The sequence below is a fragment of the Anarhichas minor genome, unplaced genomic scaffold (genome assembly GCF_050575085.1).
Source record: "Anarhichas minor isolate MPS153535 unplaced genomic scaffold, ASM5057508v1 ptg000024l, whole genome shotgun sequence".
Lineage (NCBI taxonomy): Eukaryota > Metazoa > Chordata > Actinopteri > Perciformes > Anarhichadidae > Anarhichas > Anarhichas minor.
In genome coordinates this window covers 10,118,927-10,144,249 of record NW_027466470.1, presented here as the reverse complement: position 1 = coordinate 10,144,249, position 25,323 = coordinate 10,118,927, and the positions used below count along the sequence as shown (strand labels likewise).

The following is a 25,323-nucleotide window of genomic DNA, read 5'->3' as shown; positions in this document are numbered from 1 at the left end:
GACGAGTGTCAGGCCTGTAATGAGTGTGATGGAGAGCCCGTGGCTTCACCTTGTACCTTTACCACAGACACCATCTGCTCCGGCCATGCTGCTGCTGGTGACAGCGCCCTGTCTTTGTCCTGGTCTGGAGACGTGAGGCTGCCCGGCGCTAAAGGCCAAACCCTGGCTCACGCCTTCCCTAGCGTGCAGCTTCACATCCAGGAAAGAGGGGACACCGCTCTGCTGTCCGCTGAGGACGGGCACCTGGTGCTCAGGCAGCACGGTCTGGTCTGGCTGGATGAGAATCTCTCTGTAAGCCACGGCTGTCGGAGCTTCATCCAGTTGTGCGTGCATATCAACAACACAGACGGCTCTGAAGGCCGTGACCTCAGTGGCATTAGGGTGGAGCAGCAGGAGGGAAGGTCGCTCCAGAGCGTCAGCATCAGCGGGGTAGCAGAAGTCGCCCCAGGGCACATGATCTCCCTCCTCCTCCGGAGCGCCAGCCACCACTGTAACCAAAGCGGTGAAGGTCTGCGGCTGTACGACCCTTCAGCAGCTCCGCTCAGCCTCCTCTGGCTCTCCCATGACACCGGGGCTGTGGCCATGACAGCACAGGCCATTGTGTCTGCGCACTACCACACAAACTATCGCCCGGTCTTCCGCACCACCTCCACCTCTGACCCTTACGTGGTGGGGCTGACTCATGATGGCCGTGGGATCCGTTTTGCAGAAAGTGGCACTGTGCGTTTCGTGTTTCAGCAGGCGTTGTACTCAATGGGCCAGGCGTGTGTGAGTGAGGGCTTCCAAATGTTGGCGTATCTCAACCATAATGGAACGGGTATGGAGCTGTGCCGTAGCTTCAAACCAGGCGTCCACTATCGAGACACATCCATATCTCTGTCGGGAGCGGCAAACGTTGGCCCTGGGGACACACTGGGCTTTGAGATCCTCTCTCCTGCTCAGTGCAACATACGGTTCTTTGGCGACGAGACAGGCATCAGTATCCTCAGCTTGGTTTGGGTCCCCGCTTCTCTCTCTTCTTCTCTGTCTGCCTCCGTGTCTCACACCGGCCTTCCCTCAGGAGCAGTTCGAAACAAGCCTCTGTTCTTCCGCCAGACCAGCGCTCAGGTGTCCCAGATGGGGATGCTAGGGAAGGGATCCACCGATCAGAGACGAGATTTTGTCTTCAGGGAGAGTGGCACAGCCGGTGTGGCTCTGGATCTCAAACTTATTCACTCCTGCAACCTCATCAAGGTGACTCTTCTAAGGCGAAGTGATCCAGAGGGGTCAGGAGGAGGACGGGAGGCGGAGGGTTCGCGACCTGTCACTCTGGCCCAGCAGGTTGGTGGTCAGATGCCTGAGGGAAGCCAATGGGCCAGTGTTAGCCTGCGGGCGTCTTTCCAGGTTCGTAACGACACAGCGGTGTTCTTCACAATGGACTGCGTACGCGGACGAGTCAACCAGATCAGCTACGAAACAGGAAGCGGAGTGTCAATCCTCTGGGTGGCAGCATAACATAATAAAGACAAAACTTAACCATGTTTTTTTTATGTGGTTTCCAGTTCAGTAGACCAGATGTTAAGCAATTTATATGATTGTGTAGTTTCATTGGTTTGATTTAGGAGAAATAGTTTAACATTTTGGGAAAAATGCTTATTGCTCTCTTGCCTGGAGTTAAAAGAGAATATTAAAACCACTCTCATAGCTGTCTGTTACATATAAAGCTACAGCTAGCAGCCTGTTAGCTTAGCTTAGCATATAGATTAGAGACAAGGGGGGAAAAGTTAGCCTGGCCTATCTCTGCTTATTAGCACATGTAAAACTCACACATTTTTGTTATGTCTTGCTTGTTTAATCCACACAAAAAGAATAAAAGTGGAAACGCAATAGATTGTAGTTTTCTGCCAGGCTAGCTGCTTCCCCTTGCTCCCAGCCTTTGTGCTAAGCTAACGGTCTCCTGCTGTAGCTTCATGTTTAATGAACAAATATGAGAGTGGTAAGTTATCAACATTCTCATTTCTCTCTCAACTCTTGGAAAGGAAGTGAATAAACATGTTACCAGGGTACCCCAGTGTTTTAAAAGTGTAAAAAAAGAGAGCTTGCCATGAGTCAAGTTTCATCACCTGCAGCCCGAGCAAATAAAGTGACGCCGGTAACGGCACAGTGGCCTCATAAATAAAGTTATGGACTAAAACCACCATATTATCTGATGGAAAGTAACTAATAACATTTACTCAAGTATAACTAAAACATACTGTACTTTACTCAAATAAAAATTTGAGGTACTTGAACTTTCCTTGAGTATTTATATTTTCTGCTATTTTACTGTATACATCTGCTCTACTACATCTCAGAGATACTTTTTTAACATACTGTATTAATATTGCAATAAGGCTTTTGTCATCTAAGTGGTATTAAAAAGGCCTTAAAAGTATTACATTTAACCTGCACAACCCTGGAGGTACCCTGAGTACCTACATTTGAACTATTCCTTTAAGCTGCTTTGTAGTGAGTAGCCTACAGCTAATTTGACTTTTTTATAATTTGTGTAAAAAAAAGCTCTAATATGACTTTTATTTTAAAAAGTAGCATTAAGCATCAATCATTGTATTTATATCAATGCGAGTATTACTATTTGAAGGGCCTATTCATTTCTACCGAAGTAAATGATGACTCTAAACTATTTCTCACGCTTGAGTCTTCTGCTTTTTCATGTGCTGTATTTCTGTCTTTTATTTATGTAATTCAATTACTCTGTTGACGCCAAAGGACCTCCAGCTTATCCCCACTGTGACTACAGCATTTTCTGCTGTCACCATAAGCGGTTGACTGGTGCTGCTTTCATTCAGGAGTGGGTTTTTTTAAGAGCATGTGTTTCATGTTAGCCGCCATTCTTCTAATGTGAATATCTACTGCAGTGCATGCCTTGTTTAATGACCACTTTCTGCATTTCATGGACTTAAAGAGAGTCATGTGTCTCACTAAGGACTCGTTGACACTAAAGTGTCCTGGAAAGACAGCATGCTGTCTTAAATATTAACACCTTAAGATATAGTCACTGTTTACTCAAACTAGACTGTAACTAAGTGTATATTTGATGTTTTATATTAAATAAAAATAAAATTGTTTTGCTGGATTTTTTTGCGGCTGCACTCGTCTCATCCCCAAAATCTCCCATATAGAGACTGATAGGTTGTGCTTCAAATTGCATACTGTAAAATATGCAAACTCTAAAAAATTACCGGACTTCTTTAATTTATGACCTAAGTAAACATTTATGGTCTCAATCGCTAGTTTGAAATCTTCAATACAGCATGATGTTCATTTCGTAAATGATGGTCCCATTTAAAGTAACATAGATGAATACCAAGGCGTTGTGCGGTCTTGGAGTTGTACATGTTTTTGTCTTACAACTTTAACCCTTTCACAGCGTGTTTTCAGTTCATTAAACATGTTTCATGTTTTATTCAGCGTTTGAAAGTACTTCGCTTCACCCTCTCGTGTCACTGCTGATTGCAAGAACCAAGATGGCGACGGCCAAAATCCCGAACTCGAGGCTTCAAAATGGCAGCAGACCACAAACCAATTGGGTGACGTCATGGTGGCTATGCCCACTTTCGCCACACAAAGTATGAACAGCGTATTCGTTTGTGATTTCGAACAGAGCCATAAGCTTACATGTACTAATCCTATCATGAGATGTGCCGCAGGACAAAACGTGGAGACTGAATTGAACATGTTTGCTCCAGGCAGAAGCTGCCAGGTGTTTCCTATTACACATCAAAGAACAGAGGTTCTCTATCATGCATACAAACAGTTGAAATTATATTAGCCGGGTAGTTAACCTCCTAATGGCCTTCCTACGCACGTCCACCGACATCCCCTCTCATTCTTAATGTGCTGCTGCTCTGCTTTGGCACAAGATCAAAAAGCGTATTATGACCCTGGGCATATGTTCTATGAAAACCAGTAGACCAGTTGATGTTATAGTTTCAGCCTTTGAAGCTATGACCCCCAGGTTAGTGTGTGTTATAGATTATTCAATAAATCATGACTTTTAGGGAATTAGTGAGATTGTTATGCAGGTTTGTGTCTTGAAGGTCCTGGAGTCTCTGGGATCAAAAGAGTGCCGACACAACCATTTCCCGCTCCAGTCGTCTAATTCTCTCTAGTTCAAGGTTGCTTGACCAGATTTTACTATGAATAAAGCATGAGCTGCACAGTTTATAAACTAAGCCTTGTGAAAAACCTTTGTCAGAAACTAGACGGAAGACAACAAGCAGACCTGAGTCGAGTGACAAAAGAGAAAGAAAGCGTATCATGAGACAAATCAAATTAAATTCTGATGGATGACTTGCTGGGTGAGTTGTGGTGGTCTGACGATGATAAACGTTGAAGGAAAAAGGTCAGAGCCCCACAGGATAAAGAGTGGGGCTCTGTCTGGCAGGGCTAGTTGCCCTTACACATTAGCACTCTGGGTAATAGAGCACAGATGGAGGGAAAGACAAGCGTACGAGTGTGTCGAGTTGGTGTGGGTGTGTCTTGAGGAAGGGCATAGGTTGTTTTGTATGCATGCATGATGGAAACACAGATGTTAATGATTAGGTCCTACCTAGAAACATTATCACATGGCTTTGAGAATTTCTTTGGGATTCTCTGCCAATTTTCACAGCCTCCATATGCAAAAGAAATCATATTGAATGCCATAACACTAAATTATAACACCTAAAGTGATATACTTAAAAGGAGCAAGATGATTTAGTCCATTAATCTGTGAAGTCTTGCATCATGTTGTATGGGGATTGTACGGAAATTATTAGGGAATGAGGAGGGTCATGAAAGGGGAATGTTGTGAACAGTCTGACATTTTTAAGAATGGAAGAAATTGTCCGTGCAAGTTTTTCTTTTTTTTTTAGATTAATTGCAAAAAAAAAAGATGCTTGATGCTTTTCCTCTGTGGGTGATTAATCTTGAATAGAGTTGTAGGCTACTAACTTAATACTTTTCTATTGAGATATTAGGTGAATGGTATTGCAGTTTTCTATTCTTATTAGGTGGAGGATATTGCAGTGTTTTTTTAAGATTTACACTCCGCACCTTTGTGTTATATTAACAGGCATGTGTGGTGCACACAGCCCTCTCAGCCAGAGAGATAGGCAGGCTGCCAAAGTGTAGCAGGAAGTGGCCGTAGGGGCTACTGGGCTGCATATGGTGCACAGACTGTGGATATACAGGTAGCAAGAATGTGCATAAAGCAAGTTTTTCTTCAAACTTTGCCCTTCATACTGAAACAACCATTACATCAAGAATATGAAGGGAAAGAAAGATACAGAGGAGTGGGAGAACGAGAAGTAGAAAGCTGGGGGGGGGGGGGGGGGGGGGGGGGGAAGTGACAAATCTGCATCTGGAAGCAGTTCTCACTTGTTTTTAACTTTTTTTCCCCTCTTATCTGCTTTTAAGGCGCCCAAAGGCGTCCCACTGTTTCTGTACTCTCTATGAAGTCTAAATGTTTTGCTCTAGATGTTGTAAAAAAAAAAAAAACACTTTTATATGGCTTGGGTTATGAAGCCACAACTAAACATTATGAAGCGATAGGCACAACAATACGTCTTCATCTTTAACATCAGAGCAAAAATGTTTAGAATAATACCAAAATGTTCATTAAACAGTAGCATACAATAGGTTGTGCAATTATAAAGAATATTATACAATTGATTCCCCTATGATTTCACCAACTGTCATTTCTTCCTGAAATGCACAACATACAATACTGCTAGTGGTGAACTACTGCCCTCTACAGGATATAAGAACAATCTTATTTTGATGGAAAATAAACAAACATTGCTGCATATGTATGCCACATTATTTTAATGCCATTACAACAGGTATCAATAACTTCTTTCAGAATTTACTGTTTTCGTTTGCCATATGACAATACAACTGTAGATATCAGTCTTATACATTTCTGTTATCTGGGGTTTAAATATAAATTATGCTATAATTCCATACATGGGTGCAGACTGTGTTTATCAGCGGTTGTCCTACAGGGCAAAACATCTCTTTTTTAATGTTATCATCGTCTAATGATGCTAAATGCACAATCATGTCCAAGTTTTACACAACTGTTATGTAGGACTATAACTGTAGTAAATCTAAATGGAGTAAACCGTCTCATAAAGTGTGTAAACGTGAGAGGCAGCATGTTAGCTGTGACTAAAAATAACACTACAAACAGTTAAAAATCCCACATGACATTTAGGGACGTGGTTACAAAAACCCAAATACTGCATACTTAAAAAGAGTGTAAGCTTTTGATATCAGGGCAATATATTCATGTATAATTATTTCTCTAGTGTACACAGATATCAGAGATCAAACGTGATAATTCGGCACTTAAGTGTTGAGTGTTGCAGCAAAAAGTAAATTGCATCGCTATCATCTTATGAGAGGCATCTTTGAGGCAAATGGTTAATGGATGATGATGAGAGAAATGAGTAAGGTGTCAAATATAAGCGGCCATATAATTTATGTTGAGCAGCAGCTTAATGTTTACAGCCGTGGGATACGCTTGAAATGGTGGACTACAGCTGAAACATGACAAAGACTGTGAAGCTGTTGATTGTGAATAAAGAACTGGACTAACGCTATTCATTTGGACAAATACATTAACACGATGCTCAGCTGCACAAGTTCCACATACGTTCAACAACGCTGCTATAATATTGGTAAAGGATTAACATTCATTGTATGTTGGAATAAAATAGTTAGAGAAGTGTATCCAAAGACTATGAATGTAAGTTTACCATTTAGAAAACACAGTATAAGATAATGAGTTGGTTTTTGGTCCATGCTGCAATGAGAACTGACTGTCACAAAGACGTCCACGAAGGGAATGAGTAAGAATGGAAAAAAGGAGTATAAAGAAGAGGAGGAAGGGTGAGAGAGAGGAAAGACTGAGTCACGATGGTTAAATAAGGCCTGTAGGAAGGAGGGGGGAAGTTTTAGTGCAGGATCTCGATGAGGAGGCGTTTGAAGTCTCCACCACACTCTGAATCCAGAGCGTCTTTCAGGGTGACATCGTATTTCTCCAGGTACATGTCCTTCACTGTCTCTAGGTCGATCTGTGGGTTAACAAGATAGCACTGCTGTCACAACAAAATCCCCCTTTTCAACAGCTGTTTTTTTTTTTTTTTTAATGGGATTGAACATTAACATGGCCCTAGAGCACATTTAAGACCAAAGTTTAGTTTGGGTAATCTGGAAATAAATTAGACGTTTGACTAGCCTCAGAGCGGCCTACAATCAACCGGATGAGTGTGTCTTCATCGGTGCCCAGTCCCTTCATGGCGGCATTAATGCGTCGGGCAAAATACAGCTGCGGGTTCTTAGCACACCTGACTTTAAAACACACACAAAAGCAGGAGGTGTTATTACAAGAACTGATATTTGATTTTTCATGGCCGTTGAAGAATTACAGTATAACCCACCCAGAGTTGTGTAGCACTCCTTCAGAGTTCCTGTTGCTTCAGAGTCAATGGTGTCCAAAATGTCTGTTCCTGAAAGCTGCAAGTTTTTTAATTAGAAGTTAACATGATAACTTATAATATTGATAATGATGTAAAGCCCATTAGAAGCGTTTTTTCCCTTACCGACTCATAGATCTTAAAGGTGGCCTGAAGCTGCATGTAGTTTCTGTTTGTCAGGATGAAGGTGAAGGTGGACTCATCTGTGCCACATCTGCCTTCTCCTGCCTGACAGTCACAGAGGAGGAAATAATGCAGCAACATTGAGTATTAAGGATAATTCCTGTTTTATTACAAACTCGTGTATGCCAACCCCAGACCTCAGCATCGCACTGGTTCCCCACATCACTGTCTCTGCACACATTTATATTTGTACAGCGTTATCAGCGTGAAATTTGAGATGAACCTTAGTTGTGAATTTCCACAAAAATCCCATAATCCTGTTCTGTAATAAAAACCACACTACAGCATAACCACAAAACAAGCTTTGATTTAATAAGATCTGTACTTGTGAGATTTGCCAGTCATCCTGGGCTCACATGCTCGAACTTCTAAATCTAGGATCACATTACCATTATCAAAATACGGGTATTATTTAAACGGCAAACTCTAATTCGAAGGAATCGTGCGGCACCTCAGAACGTACCTCAAACAAAGATGTGGCATCCTGTTCGGCTAAACCCTCATCCACTTCATAGCCCTCTTCTCTGCTCGCCTGCAGATATGAGAAGAGGGGGACACAGAGATACGGGTGGGGAAGAAAGGTTTAAGTGGATGGATAAGGGAGGCGATGCACGTATAGAGAGTGAGGGCAAATGTTTAGTGAGGGGAGGAAAGGTCAAAAAGATGGATTACTAAATAATCGCAGGCATTTAATGGGATAACAATCATCTGCTCCACATCAATTGGAAATCTTTGAAGGCCTCTTTGGATAGACGTCGCTGTAGAACATGAGTCACACTGCGTTTGTCTTTTTGTTCTGGGGGAAGGAAGCGAGAGAGAGGGGAAGCAGAAACGGTCTGGGAGCGCTGAAAAAGTTGGCATAGAGGCCGAAGCATGCCCACTGAGACGAACGTATTCTTCTTCTCTTTATGGCTTCCATCCAGATTCAAGACTTCCACCTAATTGTGCTTGAAAATGTGGAGACTTTTTTTCTTCTTTGTGTAGTGCAACTCCCCTTGTCACTATCAATGCTGGAAGTGTCGCTAATGTTTAAATAAAGTCAAAAATAAAGAGTCTTCACCTGCAGCAGTGACATCAGCAGGTTCCTCACGTCTCCACTGGTGTCATCCTCAATGTCTGCCTCCAGTTCACGCTCATGCACTGTCAGGTAAGAGGCAAATATAGTGCTATTCTTTACACCATCAGCACATGTACAATATCTGTATTAAAGTCCTAAAAGCAGAGTGCTACAACATATTTTGCGTTAAGTGAAATTTGACGCTGACGAGGATAAAATCCGACTGCATTTGTAGCCAGCAAGAGAAGAAATCATGGCTCATTACACCATGATTCACTCCTAAAACTGAAACACCCACAACATTATGACACATATATAACTTGGTATGTATTCGTTCCACATGCTGGTTGAGTTACGAGTCTTTTCAGTACGAGAGGAACATCCTATTGTTAACAGTTTGTAAGCTACATGACCCATTATGGAAGACAACTCACCCTTTGCATAAGTGTCCTTGAAGCACAAGATGTCCTGTTAGAAGTAAAATAAAGATGACACTGTGAACAGTGAAAACAAATAGTGCGTATCCGCCTTCGTGATCCAGATCCACCACAAACTGTAATGGGTTCTTTCTTGGCTCGTGCTACAAGCTTACATAAAGTTTCATGAAAATAGGGCCGGTAGGTTTTTCCTTAAGTCTGCTGATGAACAAACAAACATAAACAATAAAATAATGACCTCCCCACAGCTTAAGTTACTCTGTTTTATTGACTAAATACTTTTTTTAAACTATAATAACCCATCATATTATTATATTGAACCTTTTAAAAACGAGATGCAAGAATGCCTTATTAGAATATGGTGGCCAAAATGGAGCCCATACCATAATGTGTTCTTTGAATAGAAACTCAACTGGCGTGAAAATAGAAACATGTAGTATTAAAGAATAGAATCCCATATTGACAGACCTGATTGGTGGCTGTGCACAGGATCTCTACCAGTACATCTTCGTCCGTGCCCGCCCCCTTCATGGCCTTCCTCAGCTCCTTGGCGAAGAAGATATGAGGAGACTCCAACATGGCCATGGTGGCATTCTCAAAACTACCTGTCAGCTCCTTCTTCAGGACCTCCTCCAACTCCTGAACAAAGACAGAATCAACTGCATGCATGTGTGCGAGTGTATCTAAGAAAGAGAGACAAGGCGTGGAGGCAGGTATACTTACGTCATCATACTTCTCAAAGTAGGCCTGTTTGATCTCCACGCGCTGAGCTGCAGAGCGATTGGCCAAGATCTGAATAATGGGCTCTTCATCTGTGCCTGGAGAATATACAGCAGCGCACACACACACACACACACACACACACACACACAAGGATTGACATCAGGCTGCTTCAAAAACAGCTTAACCATTATATTTTACTACTACTAGACACATAAAGCGTCTTGAAGACGTAAGACAGGCCTTTTATTACAATGGCTGCTGTCAGGCAGACATCCGTCTGGTAAAAATGGGGTAAAATTGCTGTTTTGAATGAAATATTCAAAATACAATAACCTCATGTCATATCATTGTGCATAACTGACAGTAATGTGCATGTCATACTGAGGTCATTTAAGACCGAAATTCTGTTAGAATTATGGTAACTTGCATATAGTTGTGACATTTCATTTGACTGGCTGGGTAGCTGCAACGGCAGTAAATAAAAGCGTCTGCAAGTATTGCCAATTTATTCACAACAGCGGTTAATATAGCATCTCCCAGTGGACAGGGGCTATTGACAGATTGCCTTAAAATGTTCTGCATGGTCTCTGGCATCAGTCCGCAAACTTCTATCTTTAATTACCTTGAAAATTAAGGATTTTTGTTGTTGTTATTATTCTGATTTAGGAAAGATGTAGTTATAAGTTGATCCATTGTAAATGCAGTCTAATTAGGTGATAATGGATGCATCGTTCACACACACAAATAGAGATACTGCATGACTAAACAAGAACAAACGGAACCAACTACTTGTAGAGGAATGAACACAAGCTCTGTTCACTTACCGAAACCTTTGCATGCTTTCCTGATAGCCTTGATATCAGCGGTGACATCGAAGTCCTCATATGGGACGATGGTAGGCTGGAGAAGGAAAAGTGTTTGAATCATTGGAAATATAAAAAAATCATTTATAAAATACATCTTTATATGTAGAAATAAATAAATCTAATCATGATCTCTCAACACATACTTTGAGGAGTCATGTACTGTTTATGATAAAATATACACAACAGCAGCCTGCAAAAATCTGAGATAGTAAATATATATATACATAATAAACCTGCTATATAAAGTGAACGCCCTCCACGCAAATAGATTAAAGAGTGGGGCTGTGGAGGCTCCATTACATCACTGTACATCCAGGCCGCAGGAAAAGGGTGCAGCCTGTGTGTGATCGCTGAGTCATGGGGCAGCAGCAGTATGCAGTCTCCTCTCCTCCCCTCCTCCTCTCCTCCTCTCCCACCCTCCGTTTCATACAATGCGTCCTTATTGATCAGCGTTTCTGGTAGATTCCTCCCTGCTGCTGCTCGCTGGGCTCACTCCCTCTGCTCAAATTAACTGCGCAAGTTTTGCTTCTCAGTACCGACTGTTTACAGACGAAAAGTCTTCCTTTCGTGTCCTGAAGACAAATCATAAGCGCAGTCGGTTGAAAGGCTGTCTGTGGTACAGAAAGACACGTCAGTGGTCTTTTTAATCGTGTTAATTCATGACTATGACTTATCAAACCCGATCTTCCAGAGCTGTGAAAGTAGCTGACGCGTGAAGTCGCCCATCGCAGTTGCATTGCACTGATTAACAGCTTATTTTGGAAGTTACAAAGCTAGAATAAATCCAGTTGTCCTACCTGCACGTTGCCCATGTTGTTCCAGAGCACTCTGTCGTGTTGTAAAGTGACAAACGGGAGCCGTGGTCGTCCTGGAGTGTTGTGCTGCGTGTCAACTCGGGTCGGATGTTCCTGAAAGGACTCAGCCCTGTCCGGTGCGGCGGGGGTGACGTCACTGCCGTTTTTTTATTTGGTAGGAGGGGAGGGGAGGGGAGGGGAGGAGGTCTACTATAATATAATGGACTCGCTGAAACATCAACTAGATGGATTGGTTCTTTTGAATTATTTGAATTAATTTGTATTTGTTTTACTAGTACTCATGTGCTTGCACTCAAGTAGCCTAATTGGGTTAATTGGGTATGGCTATTGATCTATTTATTTGTTTATTTGTAAGGGAGAAGTAACGAGGAACATTGACAGTTGCAGAAGCAGTGTCTGAAGTCGCTTAAAGCTAACTCACCAGTTGTCACAGTCAGCTCCACACGCTGCCCGTCAGCCACTCCCTCCTCATCAGTCTAACTCCCTCCAACCGGTTCACTCACCTGCCTCTGATCACTAATCAAGCCACTATATAAACTCCTGCCTCTCACACACTCATTGCTAGATTGTTCTACTTGCTATCCCATGCCAGGCTTTATCCCGGACTGATTTCCTGATCTACCCGCCCCGTCCCGCCTGACTCCTGGTAAACTCACCAGCCTTCTGTTCCTGACCTGGATTACTTCTGCCTGCCTGCTCTGCTGCTCTGCCAGAGACGTTGATGTATCAGTCTGTGTCTGTTAAGTTTATAATAAAAGCCAACAGTTCCTGGAATGTTGTGTGCTGCAATTGGGTCCATATACAATCCGTTACACCAGTCCCTTGGTGGGCATTGATGAGTTCTCGTTAAAAGTACATAAACAAGAACAAACAAAGCAGAATGCACAATGACTTGGTGACTATCCATACTTTATTTAAGTATCACAGATTCTAGTACTCTTTTCACCTCATGGTTACCAGTCACGTAGGAATTATTGTTATTGTGTAGCATCTTATAAAATATGATGATTTGTACAATAAAACTTCCAAACAGTAACCCAAGAAAGTTATTGTTTTAAGATGAGCTCAATCTCAATCAGGTAAAACATTAAAATGCTACTTAAACCATAATACATCAGTAATAATAGTTTCCATTAAATATGTAGAATTGTGAAAGCATATATGGAATATTTAGTCGATGTTTCTTGCACTCGATCCCTGAAATATAGCCCTCATTGATTCTCAAATCTACACTAAATTATGATTGTATCAAATTCATTCAGACAATGGTTGATTCCCTGTCTTAGGAAGGCTGCATCATCCCCTGTTAGGTAATTATCATGCTTCTATTTTGAGAGGTAGCAGAAGTATTCAGATCTTTTACTGAAAAAGTAAAAGTAGCAATACTCCTTTACAAGTGAAAGTCCTGCATTCAAAAGGTTTACTCAAGTAAAATTATCATCAGCAAAATGTACAAAAGATAAAATTACATAAGTACTTCACTTACAGTACTTGAGTAATAGTTCCCTTCCACCACTGACTAATCTAGACATGAAGAGTGTAATTGTCCTCATGATGGCAGTGTTGCACAGGCTGCTACGATAGAACTAGAACTCATTTAGTTGTATTCCAGATGTGGCAGACAGGAGCAGCAGGTAAGGTTGAAATAGTAGAGGATGTGTTGCTTTGTATTGAAGAGCAGTTTTTCAACCTTTTTTTGAATATTTTGAAATGTTGGTTGTGATGTGGATTGTTTTGGTTTTATGGAAAATGTAGATTCCTCTTATGAATTTCAGTATCTACAGCGAGTAAATGTGATATTTTGAAAGAAGTATTTAAAACATACGATGATGACGTTGTTTTATATATGGTGATCCATCGATGACTGATCAATGGACTGCATGTACGGAAACCACAAACCCTGATGACGTTAAGATAAAATGTTTTCTTGAGGTGATTCAACCACAGTGTATGAGAGAGGAGTTGGACAACGTGTTTTAATTTGGACAGACACTGGCAGCAGGTCAAGATATTATTATTATAAACATTTTACAAACAATATTGAAAAGACCAAAGATATGAAAAGCAAACTGGGGTTTTATAGAAAGATTTAATCCAGAATTGAGAACGGGGCATTGACTGAATGTACATGCAACACAATATGAATGTACAATATAAATACTCCCATGTGGACGCTACAACACATTACAGTATAACTAGCATAAAATACATTTAGTGGGCAAGTTGCAACATTCCATTTCATACAGCCGAAAACCATCCGATAGAAATAAACGTGTGAAAGTTAGAGAGTTGCGGTTATTCATGTTCATGTTTATTACTTTATGGACGCTTGATGAGGTTATCTTACACACGACAACGTCTGACATCTATATCTGTGCTCCTAATTCCCCTTTAAGTATTTCACAATATATGCAATGATTGTTATGCTTTCTGGTGACTCTGAGTGTATCATTACTCTGGTATTTTCTCCGTCATGCACACATAACATTAATGAAGCTGAACCGACTACCGTGTGTGGCTGCATTTCAGTAGGGTGCAATTTGGTGGGTGGTTTATTAACAGGACAGAAAGGTGGTCTGTTGTTGTTGTTGGAGATGACGTTAAAATGTTAAATTACTCATCTTCTGTTCGCGATAAAGTGGCAAAAAAAAAAAAAGCTTTGGTCATGCATAGTTGTGGTTTTAGCGATTGAATATGTGGAACGCTTTGAAGGAAAGGTGCTTTCAAGCAGATGTAAAATGGGCAACTAAGTGACAGTGGGGAAAAAAATGCATTATTCACATCGTCCTCCCTCGTCAGTCTTGGTTTCGGTCCCTGAAACAGCCTCTTCTGAGAAGGGACATCCAGGGCACGAGTAGCGAGTAAACTGCAAATAAATATCAACCGAAGGGAGAGCCTCATGGATATTTTAGTACTGCGCCACGACATGTAACTGCACGCCATTTGAAATATGTACGTACATTATTGATGGCAATGCACATCATTTCAAAAGCCTTGTGTGTGTGTGTGGTACGTAAGGAGACGCACATAAGCAACAACATCAAAAATGACCCTGTCACAGTTGAGTACAAGTTAACCAATGAACATTTAGTTATTGGATGCTTGATAGCTTGCCACATGCAATGGCTTTTCTAGAAAAATACCTACTGTATATTTTACTGAAACATACGGCTTGTCTCTTATTTTAAAATCAAGCTGTATTACAATCCTTTTGTTATTCCCATGTTTCACTAATCAAACGGATCATTTTCATGCCATGCATTATGGCGTCACAGCTGTGTCTGGGGCTTTGGTCCTGCTTCTCAGAGCTCGTATCATATTGTTTCCTTAGGTCTTGTTTGTCGCTGCCGCCTGCTTGTTTTTCCATCATCAACGTCTGACGCATCAATCTCCACTGGCTTATTGCGTAACGTAGACTATCGTCAGCGTAACTGGAGACGATAAGCTCATCAGGCGAAGCGTTTACTGTGTTTGTGACTGATGATTGTCTCACCTGCTGGTAAAATACAGATATGATTCATTCTTCAAATGACCTTGATGTACTCAATGTGATAAAACATACAACATACAATGTAAGTCTGACGAATGTGCAAGCAAAAGTGTAGATTAAAAAGTCCTCTAAAGTGACTTCAAAGTTGCATTCACTGCAATGTAACGACGACATGTTGGTTATTTAGCAAGTAGTTATGTTTAGATTGCATCAATGGACGGCGGAATAAATGTTGTTCTCCTTGCAAAATCTTTTTTTTTTTTCCACTTATGTCATCCAGAGAAAAATGTTCTTGTCAAATGCAATCTAACATCTTTGTCGTTCGGTAGCTCTTCCCTCTGTGCTGTCAGTCTGTGAATACAAAAGAAAATACAGTCATCACAGCAGTCATCATGCCCTCTCCCCAGAGTCTTGCTCCTGAATGTCCCAGGGGCAAACATCAGCCACCTTTGCCCCGCTGATGACTGCAGGTTTGTCACTAGTACTCGAAGAGCTCTCTTTCTTCTTCTCTGTGGATTTCTTAGTCTGAGCAAAGCTGGTGTGCGAGGGCTCGGTGTCCCGGGAGAAAACCTCCGCCCTCCTGATCTCCATCACTTCTGGGTCTCTGGTCGAGCTCCTCCGCCGCTCAGAAACCGGCCCGCCGCACTCCGACGACTGGCTAACGCGCCTCCTCTCCGATACCGGCTTGCTGGATGAGCTCCGTCTTTCTCTGCTCTTCTCCCTCGCTTTCTCCTTCTCGGCTTTGTGGTTGGACGAGCAGGAGCCTTTCCGCTTCTTCTTGTGCGTGGTGGGGCTGTTGCAGGACTTCTCCTGCTTAGGCGAAGGTGGGCCGTTGTAATCCCACGGGCAGATCTCTACCATCAGGGAGGGAGGCTGCAAAAGGCTCCCTGTGGACTTGGAGTGGTCTGAGTGGAGCACCTTGGGTTTCCCATCAGTGGGCGTGACACTTTTCTTACCCCTGATCCTGTCTGGGGAGATGGAATCTGAATCTCCTCCCAGCATGGGCTGCTCATCGAAGTCCCAGGGACAGACGTCTGGTTTAAGAGGGAGCGGTGACCTGGGTGGTCGAGGTTTCCGTGCTTCCCTGCCTTCCTCCCTTTCTCCTCCTTTATCTTTGGAGCGGCGTCTGTTGGAAGGGGACTGCCCCGCTTTCTGCCTCTGCTGGGACCGGCTACTTTTGCTGATTCCAGAGCCGCTGCTGCCTCTCCGGTCTGTGGTGGTTTCTTCAGGAGCAATGGAAACATGTTTCTGGGCCTTTGCTTCAGAGGGAGTCTGCTGTTCTTCCAGCTCCCAGGGACAAACCTCGGACACGTCGTAGAGGTTCCTACCCGTCTCGGAGCAAATGGATGGCTGGCTGCCACTCACCTGTTAAAGTCAAACGATAAAATATCCACCCAATAAGTTACCTGTATGCTCTGTTAATCAAATTATTAGAGAGCTAGAATGTCCATAAGCTTTAGCTTATGTCTTCAAATGGCTTGTTTTGCCTGACCAATGGGCAAAAACTAAAGAGACAAAATTAATTTGCTCCATTTGCTCACTTTTTCCAGCGTTTTCAAATGCATTTCAAGACCTTCGTCAGAGCATACATTTGCTCAGTTGTCATGGAGATGTCTTGGTTGTATTAACACGAACCAAGTATGTACATTCTCACATGAAAACAAAGGACTTTTGATGATTTACAAATTGAATGTTGACTACAGCTGCTGCATCTCAATCTCAGGAGCCTGCCTTTAAGGTGTACCAGCAGAGAACAATTTGTTCTAAATGCTGACGTTCTATAACTTAAAGTGGCTATAATCAATATGTTTCACATTGACAATGGATCAAATATCAAATGACTATGTGACATACGCACAGATATATACCACCCAACTCTTTAGATCAGTCTCTCTCATCAGTGTTCCAGCAGGGCAGCCGTTTTCAGTAAAAGTCTGGTGAACTGTACATTACCTTCACAGCATTATATGGCAGACAAAAGTCAGCAACTAGCTGGTGAACATAGTGCAGCATTTATCAGCTAAAAGGCTATTTATTTCCCCCAGACATTTGTGGAGACCAAAACAGAGCTAAAAGTAGAGTGAGAATTGGACTTAACCCAATAATGCTCCGTCTGCTTTCTGTAAATAGGCATCTGTTGGCTAACAAAATGGCTTTGCCATATGAGCTAAAAAAAGTGATATAATAAGTGTTGTGTTTACAGCTTGGTTTAAACCTGGTCTAACGTCTAGCCAGTTTTCTCATTATCCACTTGTCTTTGTTGGCCAGAGAAACGCATAAGAAACAAGCCCCAACTCAATCCCTCTATCATCCTCCTCCTCCTCCTCCTCCTCTCTAATGTCCTGATCTGTGTATAAAGGTCTCCATCCTCTAAAATGGAATTAGCATTTCTGTAAAAAGCTGGTAAGTGGAGGTTAAGATTTTGAGTTATGAGCTACTATTTCCAAGGTAAAGATTACATTTTTGATCAAAAGGTATTTTATTCAAAACAATTAAACAAAACCTCAGATTTGAGGAGCTGTTAAAACAGACTGTTTAGTATTTCTTTCACAAATTACTTATTTAATCTGGGTAAAGGAATGCCCGAGGCCTGGTGATAAATTAGAAGGTTAATCGTTACCCATTACCCAATTTTCTGTTGATGGACTAATTGATAACTTAAGTAAACATTTCATCACTAGAGCTAAATAACATGGTAATGCTTTAATCAATTTGGATTTGGAATGTAAATGTTAACAGTACCTGTTGTTTCATGATTCCCATCTTCATGGGTGTCTTGGAGTACTCCACTGACTGACTAATGATCATCTTGGGGTAATGCTCAGGGGTCTCATCCACCTCGGACAGCATCCTCTCCTCCTGTCCCTTCGGACCCTTCTTACTGGCGTCCTCCACGCTTTGGGTCTTGATGGTCAGCCCCGGCATTTTCTCCTTGGCACTTGCAATCACACTCAGAGACTTCTGCATGATGGAGGTCCGCAGGTGGACGGGTTTCTTCTCGTGCGTCAAGTTGTGAGCGCTGGCTGATTTCCAGAACAGTGGAACAGACTCGGTGGACTCGGCTGGTTCCAGTCTCGGTGGGTTAGCAGATGGTTCCAGCTGCTTCTTGGTGTGTTTCCGGCCAATCAGAGAACCCAGAAGAGATCCTTCCCCACCACCTCCAACGGGAGTCATATTGTCTCCTGCAGTCGAGCCAGTTTGACTCGCAGTTTCTTCATCCTGGTCACAAACATGGTCATAGCTGAGCGACTTCTTCAAGCCTATGACTTTGTTCTTCAGGGAGTCATCCCGAGGTTTGCCTGAGGAAAGATTAAAATGGCATCAAAGCGGAATACATTTACTGATATGACTATCATTTTTAAGTGTTGCTCGCAGCCACACTGCTAACTTTCAGACGTGTTAGGCATTGGCCTGGGGTGGTTAGGGTCAGGGAAGGCCATTGGTCAGGGCAGAGGACCTGAACAAGTTGGGTTACCGTTAACTTACGCAAGCATGGATGCCTGGCCAATCCTAGCGCTTGCATGCTATGCAGGGTGTGTCTTGCCAAGAAAAGCAGTGGGATTCATAATAACACTGTGTTTCTATGGTTGGTGATATCTGCCCATCAGTCAGTCATTCTGCCACTTCCAGACTGAAATATCTCAGCAACTGTGGTCAAAATTACACGATGGTCAAAATATTAAAAAAAATTGGTTTATTTCTCTATTTTGGTTTGGGGACAAATACCTGTGAATTAGCAAGTGTTGGTGTGCTAACACGCTAAACAATGGTATGTGTACAATGCTGTTTACATACTAATAGGCCGTTCACACAGAAATAATTTTGACATGTCACAGTTGTAAAAGATAACATCAAAGATGGCTGAATTCCATTCAGCTGCTTCAGTTTCAGGGTCCAGATTGAACAGGTGGAGCCATGATCTCACCGTGATGACTCGGCTCAAATGGGTTTCTCCTCAAGGTGCTGCGGTTGCTGCCGTGTTCGCTGTCGTCCTCACGACTGCACTGCCGGTGTATGTGCATGCTCTCTGGGATCTCCGTTATCCGCTTCATCAGGGAGCGACCCAGACCTTTCTTGGAGTTGCGTTTCTTTTGGAGGTGAGGGTTGTTGGCTAGCATCTTCTTATGTTTGTAGACTTCCAGCTGGGCATACAGCTTCTTCAACTCATCCTGAAAACAGCAGTGAGACTGTAAATGCTGGGCCTCTTTTGAATAAATGCATTGATACATTGACTTCCAGGTGTACACACATTTAGAATCATCTTGCTATGATTCTAAATGCTACTTTACCCGTATATCCTCAGGGTCCAAGCTGTGCTCACTCCAGGCCGAGGTAATGCTGTTGTTGAGGTAAGAGCCAGACCTTCCCATGTCCAGCTCCTCCTCGTAGGCCTCGGTGGCAATATCATCCCTGGCCTGAGTCCCTTTGGACAGGAACTAAGACAGATGGAGAGCAAGGTTAAATAATGGTATCACTGAGCCTGCTGGAAGGGTGAGAAAAAGATGTCAAATTGGAAATGTAGTTCCTCCAACAATATTACTCAGGCTTATGATCAGATTTATTGAATGACAGAATAAATATGTTGGCTAAATGGGTCATTGGAGGTAAACAAAATTCCCTGCAGCAAAAATATTTACTGATATAGATCTCATATAATGAAAAAGTTACCTTCCTAAACTTAAAGAAATGACAAACAAATATGAACTGCAGAATACAGAACAATGAACACTACATGAGATTTGCCTTTTTCTAGATTGTGTATTTACTGTGTTCTTGATTGCTGCATTCAATAATTACCACTAAACTAAATACATGTTTAACTCCAATGTCAAGTTGTCTTAATGCAAGTTGATCCTCCTCCTGTTGACTGCTGGAGCAAACACGGCAATATCAACAGGTTGATTATTGCTATTTTTGCTGGCACTAATTTCCTCCTTGATTAAAATAACACATTTATTTAAGAAGAGAGAATAATCTGTTTGATTTTGACTTTTCAGAGCCAACTTATTCATCTTTGCTTCAGAGAAACCAAATATTTAGCCGAGATTCAGGAACAGAAGCGGCGTGAGAAGAACATCCTCCCATTGTGCTTAATTATCCTTGTGTGCTCAACTGACTTATACTTCTGAGGGGCCTAATTAAGAAAGGATGAAGGAACAGAGAGCGCTGAAGGTGTATTGCATTCCTTACACAGCAGGATAATTAAATGTTTTCCATCAGACTTGAGAGATTGCACATAAAGACACCCACGGGAGTGCTTAGCTAAATTACAGTAACTACTAATGCTGTTTGAGTTTAATGGCAGCAAATGTGCCTGTTTGCATCTGTGTGTATGTGTGTGTGTGTTGTGGACCGCTAATATCAAATGAACTTAAGACGATTAACGGACTATTGTATACACAAGCTACAGTGCAGCAGAAGCCATTAAGGAAATCTCTCTGTACTCAATGTAACCTTCTTGACAATTGCATTTTCCAAAAAAACGGTCTCGTAAGAAAGAAAAGTATACGACTGCTGCACTGATCTTATTGATGCAGCACTTTCTGTAAGAGCTGCTTCTCCTCTACTGATTAGTTTCCCCAATCAATTAAACAAAATACCTGAACTCTATGCCATTAAATATGTGCCGATATTCTGAGCAAGCAATGACACATTTTGAGCAGAGAAATGTTACGTAAGCACTTAAATTGTATTTTATAAAAAAAACAAAAAAAAAACAGTATTCAGATCCTTTACTCAAGTACCGCTTCAACAATGTAAAAATATACTAGTTGCAAGTGAAAGTCCTGCATTCAAAATCTTAGGTAAAAGTATTATCAGCAAAATATATTTACAATATTTTAAGTGAAAGTACTGATTCTGCAGTAAGATGGCCTTTGTGACTAATAAATTATACCCAATTAGGTTGTAAGAATGTACTGTTGCAGCTGGTTGAGATGGAGCGAGTTTATCTACTTTAGAAACAGTTTGTTTTGTCCAGTGGTTTCAAACCTACTGCAGCTGGCCCCTCCAAAGGGTTACAAGATACATCTGAGGGGTTGTTAGAGTACTTGTTAACTCTTTTTTATGATGAAAGAAGAAAGAAAGAAAGTTGTGCTTAACAAATGTTGTACTAATTTTCTGGACTATATAATATTTGCTCTCATTGGCGAAACTACAGACATCTCATACACATCTGAAACATGACGAGGAACCCCAATCACAAATCAAATGGTTGAGAACCAATGATTAAATCTTAGCTTTGTCTGTTTTTGTTTGTAAAATCTCAATATATAAAGTAACTAACTATATATGTCAGATAAATGTAGTGGAGTAAAAAGTTCAATGTATTGCTCTGAAAGGTGAAGGAGTAGAAGTACACGTACAATAGATATACAGTATGGTGTACAAGTACCTCAAACTTTTGCTGCCCGCACAGTTACTTCCAACCACTGACCCACAACCCAGTAAACTAATACCTGACATGGTTCAAGGGGTGTTACCTTTGGAACGAGCAGCAGGCCCAGAGTCACAGTCACAGTCAGATGAGTGTGAGCAAAGAACAACATGAGCATCCAGTCGGGGTGAAGCCCCGGCACCAGAGAGAACCTGCAGAAAGACATGAACAGGAGAAATTCTGTTCATTCACCGGCACTTTATCAAAGCAATGAATCGAGTACCCGGTGAAATATATTCAGACGCACACAGGCACAGACATTAAAAGCAGCTTTTAGTGATTCTTGAGAACAAAATGTAGGCTGCTACTAACCCAGAGGCAATCACTACTTCAAAAACTGTACAGAGAGATAAAAGCAAATCGGAGGGGAAATGATAAAAGTAGCAGAATATAGAGCGCAACAGTGATCCCCAACTTTTTGAACGTCTCCACTCTGGAAGGGAATTAAACTTCATTCACTCCATTGTCGTTTCAAAGAATCCTTTTGAAAATAGTTTTTAACCTGGAAGTAAACCAACATGAGATGAATAGCAACCATAAAACATTTGTTTTCGAATAAAAAAAAGAAAGAAATTGGAACAATGGAAATAAGCCAAAGGTACAAGGATTGTGTACACAACTATGTTAAGAGTGAAAGAAGCAAGTCGTCCCATTAACCATTATGAATGATACCTTTCCAACCAAGTCCAAAGTTACTGTTATCTACACAAGTACCTAACAAAATAGGTATAAATATATATATATATATATATATATATACAAAGCAGAAGTGACCAACAATAAAATAAGAAAGAAATGTCTATATTCTAGTCAAGTGTTCTGTATATTGTAAACAATACACATAGTGTACAGTGTGTACACATAAAGGAGTCTATGTACTGTTTGACAGACGATACATAGTAAAAAACATGTTGTGCATTAAAATCTGTAAGATTATGATCCATAACGGCAGCAGTAAATATCTTGGTGTTAGAGGGCTACTAACAGTGCATGACTTTTTTTGATTTGTTTCTTCTGCAGGAAGAAACTGTTCTCTCTGGTTGTTTTGGCGTTTTCAGCGTCGTATGTAACGGAGGCTGTAACATTTCCCCATAGATTAACAGTGATCCACAGCTGGTCACAACATATGAAATTATACTAGCTGGCTTGGTAGCATGTCAAATGTATCGTACGTTCACAAAACCTGACCTGGAGTGCTACCTGGACACTACACAGAGAAACTACGGTAAGGATAGTAACCTAACATACCCTTGTGCATCTCCTCAAATGGTATCCCAGATAATGGCCTCCACCCAAACACAGACTTCATGTAGAATCTAGACTGATGTGATTTTGTACATCCTTGCTGCCCTTCACTGGCTGACTGATGACTTTCAAATTGATTTTACTGCTCGTATTTTAAAGCCTGGCATGGCCGCTTATATTTGTAGTCTGATTGAAATCCTCTGGTAGGCACAGGATAAAGTACAAGTCCCCTATTAAAAAACAATCGTTATCAATCATCAGTTTGCTGTTTCACCTTATTAAGTATCTCATTTAATTTGAATCTGTTGCCGGTATTTTTACACAGAAGCAATTTGTCACGTTTTAAAAAGTGCTACACAAAAAATGTATGGGGCTGAACATAGACGTTTGTTTTCTGCCACTGTCTGAAAAACACCAAAGAAGTATTTTTTTTTTTTTCAAAGGAATTGTGTCCCATTTCTGTCAGTACTGACTCAATCCAGACATGTGGAGCTCCATGTCAAAGCTCACAGCAGCAACGTTCTTTCCAACATGACATCGTTTCCATTATTGTGGCAGTTTTTAGTCATAGTTTGTATTGTATTCACAATACAAGTACCAGCACAGGTTATCGCTCCAAGTATTGCTGGAAAATATGAAAAGAACACAAAAGCCTCAATAGGCTCTAACAATGGGCGGCTTTTTGGCACCAATTTTCGACAACCAATCAACTCCAGACTCCATGACAGATACATCAATGGAACTATTAGGCGGTAGCAGTATTAAGCTGATTTAAGTGTATTTCGTCCAAAGTCTGTGAAAGATACCTCTGCGCTTCTGTGTGTGTGTGTGTGCGCGGGTGGGCGTGAGTGTGTTTGTGCACGCGTGCATGAGACAAAGTTGTTTCCTTTAAAGTTTGTGAGAGATCCACCAAGGTGGCTCAGAGGTTGTTGGTCCTTTGTCATCACGCCCAGAAATCACATTCATAATTCAAATTAGATATCCAAAAGCATTGTGTGCGTGTGTTTTCATCAACCCTACCCCATTGCACACACACACACACACACACACACACACACACACACACACACACACACACACACACACATCCCGCTCAAGTCCAGCCTTATCTCCGGGACGCAGCAGAAAAAAGAAGAAAAAAAAAACACTTTTGTTCTATTCCCCAGCAAGCGGCGAGCGAGAACAGCTTGATTTATAACAGTTTCACACCACTGATGAAGGTGTACCCATTTGACTTTTCAGTTTCTCAACAGATTGAAAGAATGTGATCTTTTTCTTTTTGTCCAACTGAGCACAATAGGGCGCTGCATAAATGAAAGAATATTCAATCACCAACAGTTTTATCGGAGGAAGTGTGACAAATGGAATGTTTTCGCCCTCAGGCTCCTGCAGACATAATATAAAAGAAACACCCGACAGGTTTTATTCCCACTGCAACAGGATTGACAAAGTATTCTTTGCTTTAGGAGTCTTTTAAAAATGTAGGTACTACTACTTCCACCATTCTTTGAACAGTTCTGTTTTTTTCAACTCGGATAGTCAAAACCGATATTCAGACATAGACGCATAACACACAGCTTATAAGCTTATTTAAGCAGTAAATAAGCTCCATGAGAGCCACACAGGAAGTGTGCCTCTCAGGTAATAGTTGTAGGTGAGTCAGGATCAGGCGGCAACCTGCAGCGCTGAAGAGTGAAGCAGAAGTCCCTTCAATTTGCATTTTTTTTGCCAGGGACGACTCATTTGGTTGTAAAAATAAGTCAGATTGTATATAAGTCTGTAAGAAAAGGACTCTATTTCTAACTTTATTTACTACCTCAGTAAACATGAGTTTATGGTCTCAATTGCTAGTTTCAAGTCTTCAATAAAGCATGATGTTGCGTTGTCCTGTCTGGGAGTTGTCCATGGTTTCGTCTTAGAAGTTCAACCCTTTCATAGTGTGTTAATTGTGACATTTTAACATTTGTGGTCATTTAAAAATGTCTTACTCAGCATTCAGTTTTACTTAACTTCACCCTCTCGTGGCACTTCTGCCAAAAGTCAAGATGGCAACGGCCAAAATGCTAAACTCAAGGCTTCAAAACGGCAATCCACAAACCAGTGGGTGATGGCTCGATGACTACGTCCACTTCCTATATACAGTCTGGTCAAATCATTTACAATATAATTTACGGGTGGGCAAGTAATGCATTGTTTTACAAACCTTCCACATGCATTTAATGATAACAAAAGAAGAGTTTTTCTTTACCCTCAACTGTGTCACTACTCAACAACATTGTGAGGTGTTACTTGTATTGTAAGGTGAAAACATGGATCGCATTCAAGTTTCAAGTCTCCGCATCTGATTTCCATGCAACACAGACATGAAAAAGGCTGCCTAAAGGTAGGGAAATAACATTCATCAAACCAGCCTCCAGTATGTTTTGCATTTGACACAGTTTGTCTTCAACGCGTGATTATATTTGCATCCAAAGCAGGAGCTGTTGAGACGTTTAGCTTAGGTTTGAGACAAACTAGGTTTGTAAAACTTTGTAGCCTAATCTGTTGCTGCATTGTTTTGTGTGAGAAA

The 25,323-nt window shown here is 41.5% G+C and overlaps 2 protein-coding genes across 2 annotated transcripts in view; both read right to left on the bottom strand.

The window, feature by feature from the left end:
- Positions 1-5,395: 5,395 nt before the first annotated feature.
- Positions 5,396-11,659, bottom strand: LOC142956482 (annexin A13-like). Its single transcript, XM_076098095.1, has 11 exons — positions 11,566-11,659; positions 10,727-10,802; positions 9,903-9,997; positions 9,648-9,818; positions 9,177-9,210; positions 8,746-8,825; positions 8,149-8,217; positions 7,629-7,730; positions 7,467-7,542; positions 7,265-7,377; positions 5,396-7,100 (listed from the first exon to the last, which is right to left on the bottom strand). Exons 1-11 carry the CDS (start codon positions 11,578-11,580, stop codon positions 6,981-6,983), a joined length of 951 nt encoding a protein of 316 aa, XP_075954210.1. The 5' UTR covers positions 11,581-11,659; the 3' UTR covers positions 5,396-6,980.
- Positions 11,660-15,463: 3,804 nt separating this feature from the next.
- The window catches only part of gpr158b (G protein-coupled receptor 158b), a 50,359-nt gene continuing 40,499 nt past the window's right edge, over positions 15,464-25,323 (bottom strand). The window contains exons 9-13 of the mRNA XM_076098408.1: positions 21,556-21,661; positions 19,363-19,509; positions 18,999-19,242; positions 17,816-18,372; positions 15,464-16,438 (exon numbers count right to left, since the gene is read on the bottom strand). Coding sequence (XP_075954523.1) covers positions 15,464-16,438; positions 17,816-18,372; positions 18,999-19,242; positions 19,363-19,509; positions 21,556-21,661 — 2,029 coding nt within the window. The remainder of the gene's footprint in view (positions 16,439-17,815; positions 18,373-18,998; positions 19,243-19,362; positions 19,510-21,555; positions 21,662-25,323) is intronic.